At 36.5% G+C, this 20714-nt stretch overlaps 1 protein-coding gene across 5 annotated transcripts; it reads right to left on the bottom strand.

Annotated features, from left to right (window-relative positions):
- Window positions 1-3348: 3348 nt before the first annotated feature.
- On the bottom strand, window positions 3349-19360 carry LOC104217132 (DNA topoisomerase 3-beta). Of its 5 annotated transcripts, none has more exons than XM_070146104.1 (15): window positions 19113-19360; window positions 18897-18953; window positions 17730-17858; window positions 15805-15893; window positions 12000-12085; window positions 11182-11422; window positions 9839-10001; window positions 9631-9750; window positions 8495-8574; window positions 7290-7568; window positions 6785-6953; window positions 5923-6051; window positions 5573-5785; window positions 4815-4994; window positions 3349-4294 (listed from the first exon to the last, which is right to left on the bottom strand). In XM_070146104.1, the coding sequence occupies exons 1-15, from the start codon at window positions 19131-19133 to the stop codon at window positions 3650-3652; spliced, it is 2601 nt and encodes an 866-aa protein (XP_070002205.1). In that variant the 5' UTR covers window positions 19134-19360; the 3' UTR covers window positions 3349-3649. The 5 variants fall into 5 exon arrangements, with proteins under 5 accessions (XP_070002205.1, XP_009765587.1, XP_070002910.1 ...); XM_009767285.2 differs by having other exon boundaries at window positions 12000-12099; window positions 15805-15898; window positions 17755-17858; window positions 19113-19356; XM_070146809.1 differs by lacking the exon at window positions 17730-17858 and having other exon boundaries at window positions 19113-19358.
- Between the last annotated feature and the right edge of the window lie 1354 nt (window positions 19361-20714).

Genomic DNA, 20714 nt, shown 5'->3' with positions numbered 1-20714 from the left:
CTCTTCTTTTTTCCTACTTTAAGAAATGAAAGCAAGTGTAGTGGTTTTAAAAATGGATATAAAAATAATTAAAAATAACTGTTCATAATTTATGAAATTAATAACCTGAAACATATGCTATGTAATCTATTACGCTAGGCAAATTTACAGTATAATATAAAATCAATGTATATAAGTTACAATTTTAACTTGTATATATTAACAGTATAAATTTGTCAAATTGATTTTTAATAAGAGCATTCGATTTAAGATAAAAGGAATTTAATTTTTTCCTCATTCAACTTGACATGTAGGCCCAAGATAAAGAGAATTCATCTTTCATTTCCTTTTCTTTTTATGTACATAACCAAACAGAGAGGGAAAAAATTTCAATTTTTTTTCCATCTGGTATCCGATATTGTATTAGAGTTTTTATTAATTCAGATTCGTGTTGTATAAGGCCCACTAAATAGGGAAGCACTTCCTATTAAGATTTTATTTTCATTTTAGAGAGTTCGAACTTGAAAGCTGTGATTATTGGTGGGGATCCTATCCGTCCATCACAACGCGACGGCGATATTCTTCTTTTTGTTTCTCCTTTTCTCTCTCAAGTTTCCATAAAAAGGAAAGGATTTTGCAGATATTATGAAGCATATTATCCTTCGCATATTATCCTTTCTTTTGATTTTTTTTAATCTATTTAAGTATTTAATATTATCATTTCTCTTCACCCAATTACTTTCTTTTTCCAAATTGTTGACATAATTATAAGATTCCCATGCTATGTAATGTTACCATCGTTTCTTGTCTCAAAATTGGACCACAAGACTCCTCAATATCCTTCCAAATAAAATGGAGCTAAAAAAAACAAAGAAATGAGTCAAGTTGTTTGTTGTATCATATATAGTTTGAGATATAATATGCAAGAAAATTTTGGAATTTTTAGGATAATATCCCACTGTTTATTGAATAAACTCCGATATTTATATATACCAAACAAATGAATATATGACGTGTAATCTGGTTTGAGTGATTTCTACATGTTGAATTGAAAAATAAGAACACTTTTATTTAGTCCAATACCAAATTGACTAATTACATAATTAAATTTGATTAATTCAAAATAAATAAAACATAATTAAACTCGACTAATCATTGAGTTCATAAAGAAAAAAAGTGTAAAGAGAAAATGTGTCATTAGTTCTTATTTTTTTACTACATTCAAAAAGATAAAGTTATTTTTTTATATATTTTGGCACTTCGTTACTTTGGATTCTCTCTATTAATGCTCTTGACAAATTCTAATGCCCATGCAAACGATCTACACAATTGTTTTTTATTAAATTGCACATCTTTTCATTTTCTTGTCAAATAGATTATTATAATTACAAAAGGCATCAAATGATGATTATGATAATATATATGATTAATAAAGACAGTTTTGTTGGATCAAATGACTATGTTTTGGCATACTAAAATTGGAGAACTTTGAAGAATATAACTTAAGTAATACTCGCTCCGTTACATTATAGGTAACAATATTTTTTTGGTCGGTTCCAAAAGAAATGACAAACTCGCTAATCCTTTTTCATATTTTCAAAATAAAATATGAAAGAAAAATGAAGTTTTGGGCTGTATTTTGAGTGGAGAAAGGTGTTGACTATATAAAATGCGATGAAATACAAGGTCTTTCATTTTAATTTCCAATTCTAAAGTTTCTACACGCAAAATATAAAAAATTTCTAAAAAATAAAATGAAGTTTAACCCTATATTCATTGGTTGATTCTTTTTCAAATAAAATATTAGAGTTGTCAATATGGGCCGGGTCGGGCTAGTCCAGCCCAGCCCACGTAGGCTTTAGCAATTGACGGGCTGGGCTGGGCTAGCCCATCATTTTGATGGGCCTTATAATGGTCAGCCCAACCCAACCCTATATGGGCCACGGGCCCCCACGGGCCGGCACATCATTTTTAAAAATATAATTTTATATTTTTTCTTTAAGTTCTGACCTAAAAAAAGATAATTATTTAAAAGTTAAAAAATCTCTTATTGGAAAAAATTCGCAAAAACTTAATAACTTTTTATATTGTTCCAATATATCACAATAAATACTAAAAAAGTAAAAGACATGACTATATTTCATTCACTAAAAGTCAAAACTTAAAACAAACTATTCAAGAGAACGTTCATGATGCTTATGAGATATCCAACACATCATCTTCATCAAACACATTTGAATCCGCTTGTGACAAGGTTGTCTTAACATCTTCACTTTCATCTACAATTCATATGCAATATTAATTAGTTAAATATTAAAAATAATTAAATTTTAAAAATTAATAATATTTAATTCACATAAAAAATATTACCAGTTTGAGTTCGGAAAAACCTGTGCAGCCAATTTCAAGTAGTAACAAGTGTTTGGACATTTTCATAATAAATGCAACTTTTGTACTTTGTAAGAACACGTCACCGATGCTAAATGTTGATTCTGATGGTACAATGGTAATAAGAATGCTAAGTACATCACGCACCATTATTGAAAGATCGGGATATTTTCTAGAATGGTCCTTCCAATACATGACAACATCATCTCTTAAAACTTCTCAAGATCAAGTTTTCCTCTTAGTAAAGATCCAATTCTGACTTTCCATCTCTAATAACAGTATACTTTTTATTTTTTATATATTTTAAATAAATATTTTATTAGGTCCACGGACCGGGCCGGCCCAGCTTCACGGGCCACGGGCTTACTCGGGCCGGGATTAAAAGCCTCGTTTTTAAACGGGCTCCAAAAATTCTAGCCCAACCCTACTAAATCACGGGTTGGGCTGGCCCAACGGGCCAAGTCCATATCGACGGCTCTATAAAATATTAGGAAACTTTTACAACTCAAATAGTAATGTTAACTTTGAATCAGTGACCGACCCAGAATTTTGTGCAAGCGGGTTCAATCTTAGAAGTACATAATTTTAGTCGTAAAATAGTAATTGTCAAGTGATTTCAAATAAAATATTTGTACAAAATTTACGCAGCTTTAATCGTAATTTATACATATATGCGGTATTATTTTTTGATGAATCGAAGTCAGTTGAACACGCTTACCACCACGTGCGTCCGCCACTGCCTTGAATAGCTTATTAATAAGCTGAAAAAAAGATTATTATCTAGATTACTATGGAAATCTGGAAGTTCAATTGTGATGCACGTAAGTTTACAGGGTAACAAACAAATTAATATGCTCCTACATATCTTTTTTTTCCCTTTGAGTAATTAATTATGCAAAAGAAATTTTGGGTAAATCTATTTTCTATAAAAGCAACATAAACTTTAATCTATTGTTTCATTCTTACTACATATGTAGAATATTGACCAAGAAGAGTTGTAGCGGGATGGATAAAATCCTTCCGTCCTTAACCAAAAGTCCCGGTTTCGAACCACAAGTATAGAAAAAATTCCGATAGGGAGCGCTTCCCCCTTTTAGACAGTCCTTACGCTACATTAGTCAAAGCCCAAATGCAGATAACCTCCCCAAAATAAAGCATCATTCGAGTTGGTACTATGCTTTGAAGAACAGCATATGTTCCTACTTCTCCAAAATGATATCAAATTTATGAGGAAAATAGAAATCATAATGCAAGAATTCTTCTAGGATTATAGAACATCGCTTTAGAAATCTCGGAAACTCATTTTAGGGTCTTGTTGTTTGTTGTTGCCCCGTCCTCTTCCTCGATAACCTCCCCTTCCTTTTCCTCTACCTCGTCCACTCCTTCCATGCCTAGAAAACGATCTTCCATGTTTCATTTCCACGAGTGAATGCAGCAGCTCGTCACAGAGAATACATCCCTTGTGGAGCGTCGCTCCATCTTTTAAGGGAGTTGTTTTCTTGTTGAAGTCGACTTCTATGATAGTTGATTCGCATTCAGGACACTTATCCTGAGTTGTAGAAATCCGATGAGCGCCTTCAGGCAAGGAAACAAGGCAATTGCACATGTTGCAGCAAAGCCTCCATTTGGGAGCACTGACGGGATCAAGAACAAGTGTACCGCTGCATTCTGGGCAAGCACAAACGCCTTGTGCAATCACGGAATGCGGACATGTGGGGTGTGGACAGAGGAAACAAGGCATTCCAACTCCCTTCCCCAACTTGGAAGAATCACCGGTTTTAGGAGCACCAAAAAATGTATCGATGCCTTCAAATGGGGGACAGTTGTAGCAATAAGGACACAGAGGGAATGACTTGCCTTCTGGACCTGGCATGCTACATAATAACAGCTCAAAATTATCCAGGGGGCAAGTAAGCTCCTTGTACAGCTGGAAAAAAAAGTAAAAGAAGTTTTATATTTAGTCATAAAATTTGAGTTTAAGTCATACAATAAGCGCTAATTGAAAGAAAACTCTTTCTGTGAAAGAATGCTAGAAGGGTAATTCTCGAGAACAAAGGGAAACACAGACAAAAGTTATAGCTCACTGGGGTTTGGCACGACACGTCAAATAAGCTGAAGTTATTTACTCAATGCATTTTCTTTTCGCAGCAAGAGATGGGGCCAAGACAGTCTATTATCGCAAGAATATCTCTCTCTATATATATGCATGCAGACAAGAAAACTAATTCATCGACTTACCAAAACTAAAAAGAGAAACAATCAAATCGTTAAGTTCTATTATTGAGATGAATAAGCGTGATAAAAAATTTGTACCATACGATATAAACTGACTGATTGAGATACTGCCAACTTCTCGAATTTCACCATAAAAGGGCATAATTAATACTTAGTTTTTCCTTTCTAAGTTTAGTAGGGTTGCAAGTAACTTTATAACAATAAATATTTACCTTGACTGTTCCCTTCTGAGGTACGTAATAAACTTCCTCACATGTACCACAGTACAGTCGAGATGGCTGAGTAGATATGTATTTCATATACCGCAAGCATTTGCCACATTTGCTAAGGAGACGTCCAGAGTCAGATAGTGGTGAAAATTGTGCTTCAAATAATGCATCCATATTTTCAATCTACATGAAGTCAGACACGAGGCTCAGTGGATAATTAGCATTAGATAATAGCAATAAGAGAATTTTTAGGCTGAAGATGAGTGAAAAAGGGGATAAAATGCAGAACATGCTAGCTAGATTCTAATGTCAATAGCAGTAATTTATCCAGATTTTGACTTAAGACTGTGAAGTGTTACTTCCACTTAATTTTTAAAAGGAACTTTCTTATACCCAAAGCACTCATTTCTAAGCATCTGTGTGATATTTCACGTCCAGTAACTTTTCAGAATAAACAGTAATAGGAACCAGCAGGGAATATCCACAACTGCGAGGTGATATTTTCATCGCTAGTTTTAAAAGAGGTACTTGGGAGCTCATGATTAAGTTTTTTCTTTCTTGATAAGTATGATTAAGTTGTTTATCAGTGAACATCAGCTTGTTACAGAGTCAGGGAAGAAAGAAAGCATCATCAGCTATTTGTGAACATCAGCTTGTTACGAGTTTGGGAATAATGAAAGCGGCATCAACCCTCATTTAAGAGAGATCATGTAAAACCATTTTCCATGGCAGCAGAGGGGATGTAGCTTAATATCCTATACCTGCTTAACAAAATAGCTGAACTTCCTTCGGAATTGATCTAGTACATGCTGCACAACCATTGAATGATCTGCTTGACCTTTAGCTACCAAAGTGATCTGATGCTCAATGAAACTTCGTATGTCAGGCAAACAGAGATCAGAATCTATGCATTGGTACCCTCTTATCAAGCTGATGCCCAGAGGAGTTGGAACCAATCTTCGCCCAGCTTGTACCTGCAATTTGAACTGGACAAACTCAGACGCCTAATTTCTAATAGAAGATAGTTTCATGTCAAAGGAACCATAAGACAAAGCAATAGACAGGACCGTCTACAGCAGCCAGAAACGGAAAACAATGCATATAGCAAAACCTGGACATAGTTGCGTTCGCATATGTTGTTAATATGCACAGAGATTGACGCGTCTGTTCCAATACCATGTTTCTCCATCAAAGAGATCAGCTCACTTTCGTTGAGGTAATCTGGAGGCGAAGTATTCCCCTAAAAGTTTCAAAGCAAAAACAACCAAAGTAAAACGAAGCTGAAATTGGAAACCCCTCGCCATATGCACGTAATCGTCTTAAAATATAGCACATTGTACATTCTGAATTTAAATACTGAACCTACAGGCGCATTCATTATGGACGACAAGATTCACAAATAAGATTTCGGCAAAAAACACTTGGACTATTTCTGTTTGCTAATACAACGTGTTCAGTCAATTATTTCTATTAGTTAATACAGCATACAACAACAACAACAACAACAACCCAGTATAATCCCACTAGTGGGGTCTGGGGAGGATAGTGTGTACGCAGACCTTACCCCTACCCTGGGTAGAAAGGCTGTTTCCAATAGACCCCCGGCATCCTTCCCTCCAAGAATTCCCCACCATGCTCTTGGGGTACCATGCTCTTGGGGTGACTCGAACTCACAACCTCTTGGTTAGAAGTGGAGGGTGCTTACCAACCCACCTTGTCATAATACAGCATGTTCAGTCAATTTCTAGCAGAAGAAAGAATAAAGTGGCCGGTAAAATGGAGCAGAATGGATACTGAGAATTCAGATAACAAACACCAACTAGCCTGGGATTGAGGCATAGTTGTTGCATTTGTTGTCTCGAACCAAAAGAATCAACAATGGGACAATAAGTAGTACTGAAGTACAAAGACTGTCACTTTACTCCAGAACTGAACAACAAATGAGAAGTTCAATTTGACAGATTATGTGATACCTCATCTAGATCAACTTTAGAAATCTCGATTTTCTCTCCTTCAGCAAAGTCAGGAAGATTCTTCTCACTAATAGCCAGCCATGGCATAATAGAGGTGAATCCTTTGACTGTGACAAGCTGCCCAATGCACTGAAATTGCTCTCCGCCACTTTCAAATTCAACCTTTATCCTGAGAAGATATCAAATTGTACATATGACTTAACTTCTCAGCCAGAAATATAGTATCTTGAAAGACAACTATATTAATAGCGCCAAGATTCGAATTGTCAGTAACAGTCCTCTGCCCTTTGCACGTATTGTGCTAGTAGCAAGATAAAAAAAAACCTAAAAGCTATATTTGAATCTGAAATCTATAATGTGAAGACATAAAAGAGCTGCTTGACATGATCTAGGAAGAAACCAGGATTAGAGTTACCCAAAGTCGTGGATTAGTTTAAAGGATATGTAAGATAAGCCCAAAGCAAGAGGAATTACGAAGACGTCCATCAAGAAATAAAAATTCAACCTTCTATATCTGCAATCGGGAGAGAGAGTTCCCAGAAAATGCTGGCAGATATACTGGTACAGTTTCCATGCATCATTCCCCAAACTATCCTCAATAGCTGAACGCATTGGAGTTATTGGAGGATGATCACCTGCATCAGTTCCTGCCCGCGGCTTATTATAACTTTCAGTTAAAAGCTTTTGCGCATAACCCCCAAATACAGGATTATGCACCAATGCTACTAGTGTTCCTCTGAAGTCAAACGAAGAAGGATATGCTGTGCTCTCTGTACGTGGATAGCTGAAGTAACAAAAAGAAGAAAAAAGCCAAAAAGAAAAAGGATGATTTTCTAAACTGCACTGGAAGCTCAAGAAGTACAATGTTTCATAATGTCAAACTCATATATGAGCTTAGTATTACATGCAAAGTCACACAAGAATTCACTGAAAGGAAACTGGAAATTTGAATTTCCAATTGAGGAATTGAATAAATTTGGTATAAAAATAAAACAAACTGTAAATGCTCACTATTTAATTCATCAACAAAGGGTAAATGAGCACTTCTTTGTACCTTCTCTGATTGTTAAATTTTAATTCTCTCTATAAAGGATTGCACCTCTCAGTGAGTTCTTCTGAATTTTCTCTTACCAATTAAAAATCATTTTAACATCATCAAAATTTTCTTTTATCAGTCAACGCTGAGGTTTTGTAAATAAAAAGAACAGAAGGAAACATGCACCAAGCTAGTGCAAAAATACAGCAAAAAGAAGACGAAAACATATGAATACTTAAGTGCCCTGTCTTCATTAGTCCGACAAGGAAAGGAGTATAATATGTGAAGACTGCAAGATTGCAAGGGAGCAAGACAAGAATGAAGACAAATGAACCATATCGATGTTCTGAAATACACCAAAACCCACCATTTTAGGAAAAGTAAGATTAGAGCATAGCCGCTTTCATCAGTTCCATAGGTACACTAGTGATACAGCAAAGGTATTATATACTTTTAGTGCAGTATTAAACTTATGGAACTTAATCACTGAGTGTTAATACAACATAAGTGAAGTTTAGTGAGCAAGTAATCCCATATGTGCATATTCTTGTATCCAGAAGAAAAAGACAAGTTCTTAAATTTTCTCTAGCAAGAAACTTGAGGGGAAAATACTAAACACAAAAGTGCAATAATGTGAGAGAAGAACACTACAGTGAGAAAACAGAGAGGAAAACCTGATAAAACCTTGAGTATACAGACGCTCAGCCAATTGCATAGTTAACTGAGGACCGAAGCCCAGTGCACTTGAAGCTACCTGGAATTTGCCAAAAATCAGAACCAGAAGGTTTAAATCCAAAGTAAGTGCAATAAAAATACATATAAATCATAAAAAGAATCTGTAAAGTCTCAAGGGTTCAGAGTTGTATTGACTTAAGTATGAAATTTTACAAAGATTACAAAATATGGACCCTACACATGAAAATCCAAAGATGGAACTTCGTTTCTTGAACACATAAAAGGGCATATAATTACTTGAAAGTCTAGAGCAGAGAAGATGGCAACATCGGCAACATCACGAACAATGACTCCAGGTAGAAACAGTTTTAGATTACACATTCTCCACAATTGCATTAAAAGGAAACATTTCTACATTCACCTGGGAGTTACAATGTTAATCAAACATAACTTTAAAGGTGCAGATGTAGATTGTAGACCACTTCAAACGCATAGACGATTAATTAGCATGAAGTGATTGGGATGCTACTTAAGATACAAATTTTGACAGGTCAGCACTCTGTAAAAACATTAAGCATAGGCACACATTTAAAAAGGATTGCTTGCAATCCACACCCTTGCCAAGTTGGCTTCTTTGTGCAAATTATCCAGTATTTTAACAAATATGAAACCCCAAAACCAATAAAAGAATTTCTTAGGCCACAGTAAGCCACCTTGTAGCTAATGATAGCGGGCAAGATAACATGTTGTTGGTGCCAAAAGTGGAAGGAGCAACAAATAAAAGTTACCACGCATTTCACTTTCAGAAAAGCCAAGATTGCTAGCACCACATCTGAAGGTGTGTAACTGGTGAATTTTTTGAGTACCAAAGAATACTTTGGCAAACTTAGCTTCATATATTTGGTTCAGAAGTCCGGAAAAAATCTTGGTTGACTTCTCTCCTGACAACTTTTAAGCATGCAAATGCTTCCTACCTTGTTAATAGCACGTTTTAATGAATAAAATACATCAATGAGGAAATCTATCCAAGGCGATTTGTTTTCTTTGTATACCAAAAACAAAGCAAGAAATTTAAGTATCTCTCAATAAATTGGAAGCCTAAGTATAAAATTTGTAGAAAGCCTAAATTACCAACCTTTAGAAGATTTACTGTGTTTAGACCAGAAGGACGACCTTTAGATTCCAGCTTTTCTGATACACGAACAACTCTCATAGTCCCGTCCTCCATTAGTCTGTTCCGAAACATTGCAGCAACCTATCAATTGAAAAGGTATTAGCAACAGAGGCATGGACTTGATATCTTGGGACAAAACCTCCCAAAAGGTCAAACAGGAGGAACTTACATCAGCATCAAACAACCTGCCACGTTCCCATTCTAATTTGAGTTCATACCCCTTGTACATTATGTATGGATGCAGCATCCAAAACTTTTCTGGCTTGAACATAGTGATTTGCAGGTAACGATCCACACAGAATCCAAGTGTAGGAGTTTGACATGGCCCGTAGCTGAAATTATAAAGCGATTCATTCAGAAAGGAGATAATTTTGATTTTTAATGCTAAGGAGTAGAAAGGAGCAAAAAAGAAAATTGACATGTAAAAGCTATTTCGAATGATGGTTGACATTAGTACGAAGGTGAAACTGACAGACTTGTGGAGCAGACAAACTGATACAGCATAAGAAAGTTGAAGAATCGCTATATAATAGCAAATCATAACTCGTAAAGAACAAGGTTGTTTTTATTAGAACTTCTCTGCCAAGGAAGGGGAGCCTTGGAGCAACGGTAAAGTTGTCTCCGTGTGACCTATATGTCACGGTTCGAGCCGTGGAATCGCATTAGGGTAGGTTGCCTACATTACACCCTATTGGGGTGCGGCCCTTTCCGGACCCTGCGTAAACGCGGGATGCTTCGTGCACCGGGCTGCCTTTTTTTTTTTATCTACCAGTATGATTTAAGCACAAAAGTAGACAGGGAGCACAAACAATCTCAGAGAAAATAAGGGGTTAATTTCATGAATGGTCACTCGACTTTCATTTTATTACACCAAAGTTACTAACTTTTTTTTTTTTGGTAACGGAAAAGATATTCACCTTTGCCTAGCATCACACAGGAAGTTAGTAAATTATTGTAATAAAAAACCACTTGACTTCGCCTAAGTGTTAAACAAAGTCACTAATTATAAACCACAGAAGGAGGTGCAACCACTAGAGACTTTCTATGATACTTAAGCAAAATTGAGTGACATTTTTTGTTGCCGAAAATTTAAAGACTTTTTGTGATACTTAGTTAAAGTTGAGTAACATTTTCGTTACAAAAACTAATTTAGTGATTGCGGTGCAATAAAGTGAAAGTTGAATGACCATCAGTGTGATTAACCCAAAAGATAAAGGCAAATAAAGTCAAAAGGCAGATCATCATGCTATCTAAACAATCAACAGATAACCAAAAGAATACAATGTGGGAGCTCTTCTGTGACGCATGGAAGAAAGTTTGCCATTTGAAAGGATATACCATGTTCAAGACCCCACAATCAGCATAGAGCAGAAGCTACAGCAGCTATGATGATAGGCAAAGCCTTTATGATTATGACAAGCAATTTCTCCTAATCAGACACTAAAAATTCAGTTAAAAGATAAAAGTGCAATGTGATAGGCAAACAGTAGGAAGAAGGTAAAGAGAACCAACGAGATAACCCTTGCATCAAGATTTCCATATTTCCCGTTGAAATAGCTAGTCTGGAAACGTGTAAATGCAACTCCAACTTTCAAATCAATCTCTTGACGTGCATCTACTGCCAATGCCTCATCTCTGTTGGGATCAACAAGGCTGTTCATTGCCTTCAGAATATCTTTTTCAGTAACAGATGAGAATCGAGCGCGGTATATTCTTCTACCATCACTTGTGTGAAATCCAGTGCATTCTATGACTAAACCAATAAGTATAAAAGCAAGAAGAAAGATTATGATAAAGAAAATTTAAAAATAAAAGAACTAAAGCAACCTAACAAAGATTCAAAAGGTGGATGGATTATTGGAAGTTCTATCAAGTGATATCGGTGCAGAGTGAAGTTCATCAGTTTTTTGGACAAATAGACATATATACTCATATCGTAGAATATTTGGCAGTTTTATTTGGCATTCTGAATAAGAATGATTCAAAGTAGAATGTGATTGCCTATTTCGCTTCCTCTCACTATCTCTAAATACCACTTATTAAATGCTAGAATTCAACTCTGTTACAGCAGCACATCACACCTAGCCTCACTATCTGTACTTTTTTCTCTCACATCTTTCTACTTCTTTCCGCTTCCCAGTCTTTGCCACTAAATATCTACCATATCAGTTCATGTTTAAGTCTCTAAATTCTCATTTTCAGCTCATTCCTCTGAGGAATGGACATGTGCTTGACACGTTTATCCCTAGCCTAGTCAATCTATGAGCTTCTCCATTGTAGTACGTTTATCCCTAGCTGCAGTTAATAATAATGTCACGATCAAACATTACCTTCAAAGCATATATTTTCTCCTTCACGATCACAATCCAACCATAGTACCAGATGTGAACAACCACGAGCTTCCTGGCTTAGATGCCTACAAATATGAGCCTTGTATCCGGATGGTCAGTCAGCACTTGCTATTTAAACATGAAAACAAATAAAAATCCAGATCAACAGAACAAGATGCAAGAGAAACTTACATAATAGAGTTAATTTTAGCAAATTGACTTTATATTTGACAGATACTATGCACACTATTTCTCGAACCAGATAAACTTCTGGTTGATAAAGAGACGAATCTGTAACGACCCGACCGGTCGTTTTGAGCTTTTGCACTTCGCTCGCCAGTTCTCGGGCATGACTAGCCCCGTGTAATGTATTATGACTTATGCAAATTGTCGGTTTTGGTTTTCAGGGTAATCGGAATGGATTTGAAATGACAGTTCTCAGTTTGAAGCTTAAAATTTGAAAGGTTTGACCAAGTTTTGACTTGTTAGTATATGATCTCGGATTTGAATTTTATGATTTGGTTAGCTCTGTTAGGTGATTTGGGACTTAGGAGCGTGATCGGAATGCGTTTTGGAGGTCCGGAGTAGATTTAGGCTTGATTTAGCGAAATTGGAATTTTGGTGTTCTCTGGTTGATAGGATAGATTTTGATATAGAGGTCGGAATGGAATTCCGGAAGTTGCAGTAGGTTCGTTGTGTCAAATGTGACGTGTGTACAAAATTTCAGGTCATTCGGACGAGGTTTGGTAAACTTTTTGATCAAAAGCGGAATCCGGAAGATTCTTGGAACCTTAAGCTTGAATCTGATGTTATTTGGTTGGTTCGATGTTGTTTGAGGTGTTTCGAAGATTGGCATAAGTTTGGATAGTGGTATATGATTTGTTTGTGCTTTTGGTTGAGGTCCCGGGGGCCTCGGTGTGATTTCGGGTGGTTAACGGGTGATTTTGAGTTGGGTTTGGCAGCTGAAGTTTTCAGTTGCTGTCATAACCGCACCTGCGACTAGGGGACCGCAGGTGCGAACCCGCAGAAGCGGATATTGGAGCCGCAGAAGCGGCCAGGAGAGGGGCAGGCTGGGACCGCAGAAGCGAGGTCCTGGTCGCACCTGCGATTGCGCAGGTGCGGATTTCTTTGCGCACATGTGGTCTTGGAGTTTTAAGTGAATCTCGCAGGTGCGGGTCCGCAGGTGCGGGTCCGCAGGTGCGACCATTTAACCGCAGGTGCGGTTTTGCTGGATCAGAAACTATAAATTCCACCCTTCGCGGTTTTGACCATTTTTTTCTCAATATTTCATTCGGGAAGAAGCTTTTGGGAGCAATTTCAAGGGAGATTTTCAGAGGAATTCATTAAGGTAAGGTCCTTGGTTCCTAAGCTCGTTATTATGGTGATTTTTATCGTTGTTAGCATGAAAATTTAAGGGAAAATCAGTGGTGAATTGGGGGTTAGGGCTTAGTTAATTGGAGAGCTTTGTGTGGTGATTTAAGGGGCAATTTGAGGTCCAATTTTGGTACTTTTTGGTATGAATGAACTCGTGGCGGAATAAGGATTCTATTGATGTGATTTTTATCGGATTCCGAGACGTGGGCCCGGGGGTCGGGTTTGGCCAATTTCGGGATTTTTGATGTAAATTGGTTATTTTCGAGTGGGCTTTATTCCCTTAGCATATTTTGATGGTATAAATCTGTATTTGGTTAGATTTGGAGCAATTGGAGACCGAGTCGAGAGGCAAGGGCATCACGGGCTAGAGTTTGGACCGGATTGAGGTAAATAATGATTGTAAATGTTTGTTCTGAGGGTATGAAACCCCGGATTTCACATCGTTGTGCTACTTTGAGGTGGCACACACGCTAGATGATGAGCGTGGGGTCGTGCACCATTGGGGATTGTGACTTAGTCCGTCCCGTATGACTGTTAAGTCGCGTATTTGATTAAAAACTGTTTGATATCATTGTGTTTAGGAAGTTATTACCATGTTTTGGGCCGAATGCCATATTTGGGCTTTGTGCCAACTGTTTTGGACCCTTAGGAGATTTTTACTACTATTCCTCACTGTCTTGACTTCATATTTGTACTCAGTCATGTTGTATTCTACTATTTTCATAACTCAACCATATTTACTCAGTTTTTGATATTTTAAATGATATTTTGGGCTGAGCATCATGTTTTACTATTGCCCGAGTGGCTTGAGAGATTTCTGACTGAGTGAGGCCGAGGGCCTGTGTTGTGAGGATACTGTTTGATCAGGGTGCGCGCCGCAACAGTGTTGTACTGATTCATGATTATGAGGCCGAGTGTCATGACCCGACACGAGGGCCTGATTTGTTATGCCACGAGGTGGCTTGATATGAGGCCGAGAGCCTGTTTGATTATGCCACGAGATGGCTTGTTATTGCGCTTGGGCCGTAAGGGGCTTTGTACACCCCCAATGAGTGCGGGTACCTAGTGTGAGTGATGTGATGTAGCTCGAGGGGCTGTGGTTGATTCTTATTGTTGCCCGAGGGACTATTGTTGATCCATGTTTGCCCGAGGGGCGGTTCTTGATTCATGTTATGCCCGAGGGGCCGATTACGAGTGATTGTGAGGTAGCCCGAGGGGCTGGTTCTGTTGATATTATGCCCGAGGGGCGGTTTATGATACATGTTTTACCCGAGGAGCTGTTTACGTTTTCTATCATTTATACTCACTGTTTTATCACTCGTTTGAAACTATCGAAAGTTGTTTTAAAAGATTTTCACTGAAACTGAGCTTGATTTACGAAGTAAATGATTTGTGCATTGCTTTGGAAATGATCTACATTTGTTGTAGTGTTATGACGTGGCTTACGTGTTTTTTTACTGCTCAGCTTTTATTACTTACTGAGTTGGCGTACTCACATTACTCCCTGCACCTTGTATGCAGATTCAGGTATTTCTGAACCTGGTAGCAGGTGTTGATTGCTCAATGGCAGAGTCATCGGAGTTAGCAAGGTAGCTGCCCGACGTTCGCAGCCCTGCTCTTCTCCCTCTTGTTTTCCTTAGATTGTATTTAGTACATTTTTAGACTCTTCGTTGTATTCAGACCTTAGTAGATGCTCGTGACTTGTGACACCCCGATGTCGGGCTTGTGTATTTATTCCGCATTGTTCATTTAGACTTACATTATGAGATATTTGATTAATTAAAGGTTTAACAATGATTTTTATTGATAAATGGTTAATTCGGGAGTTGTGTCAGCTGGCCTAGTTTCACGATAGGCGCCATCACGACCGGGTCGGTTTTTGGATCGTGACAGAATCCTACATTATCTCTCCTTTGTGTCAAGAATTTCAGTGGCTAAACGATTGTCTACTCCTAATGAAAGCGATTTGAGTTTTAGTCAAGGGCACGTTTATCAACCTCTTCATTCTCCGTAAGTAGTTCAACAATGATTTTGTTAAGGTATCAATTTTTTTCCCAGTTCTATTGCCCCAACTAAGAAAGAGCCGTGAGTAAGAACAATACATAATCCTCATGAAAGTTGCAAGGTAATTTTTAGTTGAGAAATTAGCACAAGTTTTAAGTACATAGAAAATATGTCTAAGGCGTATCAGTGACCCAATTTTGTTACCGGATAATTGGTAAACAAAGATACTTTTGTATCCACTTTTATTTTTATGATCCCAGCATTTCTGGAAGTGAAAAGAAAGACAAATTTTCACTAACACGGAGCGATTTATAATACTTGAAACAAGGTAGTGAGGCTGTATAGAGATATCCAAAGATATGATAAGAGCCATTCAAAAGGAAAAATCACTGTAACATTAATATATAGGAACAAGGATTAGTACCACCTTCGGGTTTGATTCCTTCTTAAGTATCGGTGCCTGGAAAAGATCTGAAGGATTTGTATTTGCCCAATCTTGAAAAGCGGCTGGAAAATCTACACTAGATTATCAGAAACAGAACATTCAGATTGAATACTTGAACTAATCAAGTCATTGTGGTTTTAAAAACAAAGCAAAAATTGCTGGCAGATCAAGCAATGGACTCAGTATACCACTTGTTTGAAACTATAACACAACACCAAGGACAAAGAATAGCTTTCAAATTATACTCACATGAAAATCTTACTGATTTACGGGGAAACTGAAGGAAGAATCGCAGTATGCAAAGATAACAAAGTAATTTCGCTCCCAGCTAAGGTAAATCCAGATGACAAAAGAGTCTCACTTGAAAATCCTAGGATAACGCTCTACATAGTTCCTTTTCTTTGACAAGTCATGTAGACTTCCTCTTTTGGTGTAATTTCTGAAAGCTCAATACAGGTCTTATTGACAAGCTAAATTAACATGTTACCCATGGATTATTATTACATTTTTTGATAATCGTCGTCTCCAGGCAAGCTTGCTCTCACCTTGACAAATTCCACGGGATACCTGCTACCTCCTACAAGCAACAGGTACCACCAGGTAACTCTTTCCACCGAGACTTAGACAGATAGGAAAGATTATTATTACTTTTTCATTACATGTTTACTAAGCAAAAGTAATTTTACATTGTAATCCAAAGGCCAAGTTGAGATTCTATTGATTACATTCATATGATTGACAGAATGGATATAGGTGGCACCTCAAAACCTTCCTTTCTCCAAAGTAACTGGATAAGTCAGCTTGAAAGGATTAAGACATAATGGAGATTGGAGCACACATAAAGCACTTCAATATCCTAAGGGAAGAACAGAGTTTGTGAATTATTTAGCGGGCACTAACCAGCCTCCAGCTAGACAGTTGACTCCACTGTATTTGGCTTTTATTATAACTGACTCCCCTGTACTTTGCTTATTGGACAGTTACTTCTGGCTATTCATTAGAGTAAATATTACAGGCTTTTTTGGATTTCAAAGTCTACAGCGTAACTAAGAGGGCAAGTGACAGGTTACGTGATATCTACGAGGTTAGGCAATACAAAGCCACAAGGACACATCGTTAGCACTCTATTCTTCATGGTTCTTTAGCTATATCTAACTCCTAACTGAGGAGCCAAAAGGGTTGGCATCACGAAAACAAATAACTATGCATTTACTTTCCTTATCCGTCAGAAATTTCTAAGAGTATCACTTTTGTGGTTACCTCAACATTGCCTTCAATTGCTTCAATCTATATTACCATTCATTGAAACAGAAGGTCACTTTGGCAATGCATACTAGTTTTTTACAGTTGACAGTGTGTGTCAATTTTTCAAAAGGAAATGCTTCACAGAGACCAATGAGTAGCAGTTAGTCACAGACGGAGGCAGATGTGAATTTTGAATTTTCATCTTGACTCAAGCATTTAACCGATAAACTATGCCTCAACCCTAAACTATCTATATGAATCCTCTATATCCATTCTGCTCTATCTGGGCCCATTTCATCTGTCGTGTAGCTGGTGCATAGGATAGCACATCCTAACGAATTCGATTTTCAAATGATTCATCAATTTTACATTCAACCTACCTCAAAAGAGGGTATTTCCAGAAGAAGGTAGATGCTCTCATTCCAACTAACTTGACCAAATATTCAATTACCAATTTGAGCTCCAAAAAGCAGGCTCAAACGTTTTTTTGAGCTCGGACAGGAGTTCAAGGGAAATGAAGTGGGCAAACATCAAACTAGAGAAAAAGAAACCAAGTGACCAAAACATCAACAAAGAACATAAAAGTATGGATGTTGAACTGAACGAACATATATTAACAGCAGCAACTAACTGAACCAAAGAACACATCAAAATTAATGAACCTTATGATCTCGGATAACAGGAAACCTGAAAACATGACCAATCACTGAAGTCACTTTATAATGTGCACGTGATCCAAGAAACATCCCATCAAACTCATGGACTTCTGTACTACCCCTTCGTGTGGACATCTGGGACAAATATATAACAGAATCCTTGAACACTCAAAGTCCATGAATTAATGAAGGAAGACAATTTAGTCTTGGTGTAAAGCTAAAAGATTTTACAGAAGAAAATAGTGAAAAGGAACCAGACTTAATATGGTAAAAACATACTTCTATTCAAAAATGTTAACAGCCCCTCAAAGGCAATGAGGCAAACCAACGAGTAGAACAAATGATTACCTAAAAGGTACTGCTCAATACATTTCTATAAAGTACAAGAATCTCATCAAGCATATCAACCGAATCAATGCTTTCAGCTGAGAATAACAACATGATAATGGAGGAATCTAATGAACAGAAAGCTCACTACAGGAGCGCACAAAAAATAAACCCGTGTGCATTAAAATTGTAGTTCAATCACACTAGACAATTGGAATTTGTTTATAATTCACATTCCTGCTGAAATTTCAGATAACAAAAATCTAGCAGTAGCTTCTTCTTGAAAAATGCTGTTTTTCACTTCAGAAAAATAACAAGGGAAAAGATCACTTTTAGCCCGCGGCCGAATCTATTTACATCCGGTAGCCACAAAAGTGTATAAAATTTGTATATTTTTTGTACATAACATACAGAAATATATATATATATATATATATATATATATATATATATATATACAAAAAATATACATTTCTCACTAATATATACAGTATCTTTTCGCCAAATAACAATCCATCAAATTCTAAAGTCTTCCGGTCATTGTTGAATTGAATAAAAATTAGTAAAAAATAAAATAAAAAACAAAATTTGAAATTTCTCACTAGCAAAATTTCCTTTCAACTATGACTATCCAAAAACTTACAGGCAATAGGAGAAGTGTAAAAAAAATCATTTCTTTATGAGCAAACTTTTACATTAATTTTCCAATGAAAACAATAAAGATTGGAACTTTACTTCTAACAAGCTAAAGCTGAACAAAGAATAACAATAAAATTCACAATAGAAAAAAATATGTATAAGCAAAAGAACAAGATTTTGAAGACCCAGAAAAGGAAGGAGCATTACTTGAGCACCAGATAAAACTGAGGCAATTGATAAAGCAATACTAGGCTTCTCTGCTACCTGTAAAAAATATAAATTCCCAAAATACTTAACAATAATCTTGAATAAATGGAATTAAAATAATAATAATAATAATAATAATAATAATAATAATAATAATAATAATTAATTAATTTAAGGGTACAGATTAAGGAGAAGGGAGTTATGAATCTCTCTTACCATGAGAACTTTTGGAGCCATTTTTTTATTTTTGCAGCAAAAGTTTCTGTACTTTGGAGTTAGAAGTATATGTATGTATGACCTGTGCGCCAAAGGGTTGCGTTGGATCTCAAATGGTTGGTCGCATTCATAAACTGCGATTAATAACTCGTATTAGGCAATGCGATTTATAACACTATTAGTAACTCAACTCATTAATCGCTGGGCTGGCCGGGCATATTAGCCAGGTTTGGACTCAAATTTCCACCCCTATTCAGAGCACATTTTCCTGTTTCACTATTCCACAAAGATTGGGAAACATACAAGTGGGGACAAAATGTAAGCCATAGTGAAGTTTAACATGTTTTTCCTTTTAACAAAAATTTTTTTTTATACAAATAGTCGGTCAGATTCGATATTTACTTCTTTTAGACGGTATACATTGATTATATACATATTATACAGAATTATGCATATATTATACACCCGCTGACTATTTTTATTTTAAGCAATTAGATGGACAACTATTTGGGTTAATTCTTCAAAAATATAAAAAGACATGTCTTAAAAAGAAATTCTCATAAAAATATGATAAATGACTTCTCTCATCAATTATAAGTGAAAGTCATATTCATTCATAAATATATTATATCGAAATGATTCCTTTTTGGGTAAAAAGATAAATATTTTAATCAAGTAGGCTTAACAAAGCGATAAAGAAATAATGGAAGTAAAAACAACAAAAATAATAATAACATCAATAATAATAATAATAATAATAATAATAATAATAATAATAATAATAATAAATTAAATTAAATTATTTTTGCAGCAAATTTCTACCTATGCGCTCATTTTACAAAGAATAGAATAGTAACTGTAGGATCTCAAAGGAGAGGTGGTGTACTCTGATAGAGAAAATGCAACGCCCCGTAATTTGAATCGGTTGTAGATGCATTAAACGAGTATTAGCATGATGGAAATTGAGTGGCTATGATTATAAGTGTACGAGGCATATTATAGGTGATTTGGGGTCTAAGAAGAGGCTTAAGTCCAAGCCAAGTTAAAAATTTTCATTATAGCTGAAAATTTGCAAATGAGTATGCACAAGACCTCACTTTGGGCGATCATATCTACCTGGATATAATGAGTTGTGTGATGCACAACCTATCAAATTAAAGCTCTTTGAGTCTAGTTTCCAACGCAATAAATCGTTCGTCATTTAGAGGTGTATACAGAAAGTTATGACCATTTTACTGGGCAGGTGTCACTAGCGCGAACAAGAGCGCGAAGTCGTGCGTTTTTGCTGAGTATTCTGCCTCCAGCGCGCGAACAGGCGCGCGAGCTCGCGCATCTGGAAGGTTTTAAATATCTTAAAGATCGTAAATAAGAGAAATTGAGTCATTTCTCAAGCTTAGGGCTTCCTCTACACCCCCAACTCAACCAAGGCATCCAATTGCACACCTAAGGTGAGTTTTTAATTGTGTTGTCATGGTGATTCCACTTCTCAATCACTAGTTACAACATGATTTTGATTGGGTTTCATAGGATTTCTTCAAAATCTCAAGAACACCCCAAAAGTTGTCTTTCAAGATTTGGTCTACAAGAGGTAATCCTACACCC

The sequence above is a fragment of the Nicotiana sylvestris genome, chromosome 1 (genome assembly GCF_000393655.2).
Source record: "Nicotiana sylvestris chromosome 1, ASM39365v2, whole genome shotgun sequence".
Taxonomy (NCBI): domain Eukaryota; kingdom Viridiplantae; phylum Streptophyta; class Magnoliopsida; order Solanales; family Solanaceae; genus Nicotiana; species Nicotiana sylvestris.
Note: the sequence above shows the minus strand (reverse complement) of the source record. Positions and strands in the feature narration are given on the sequence as shown.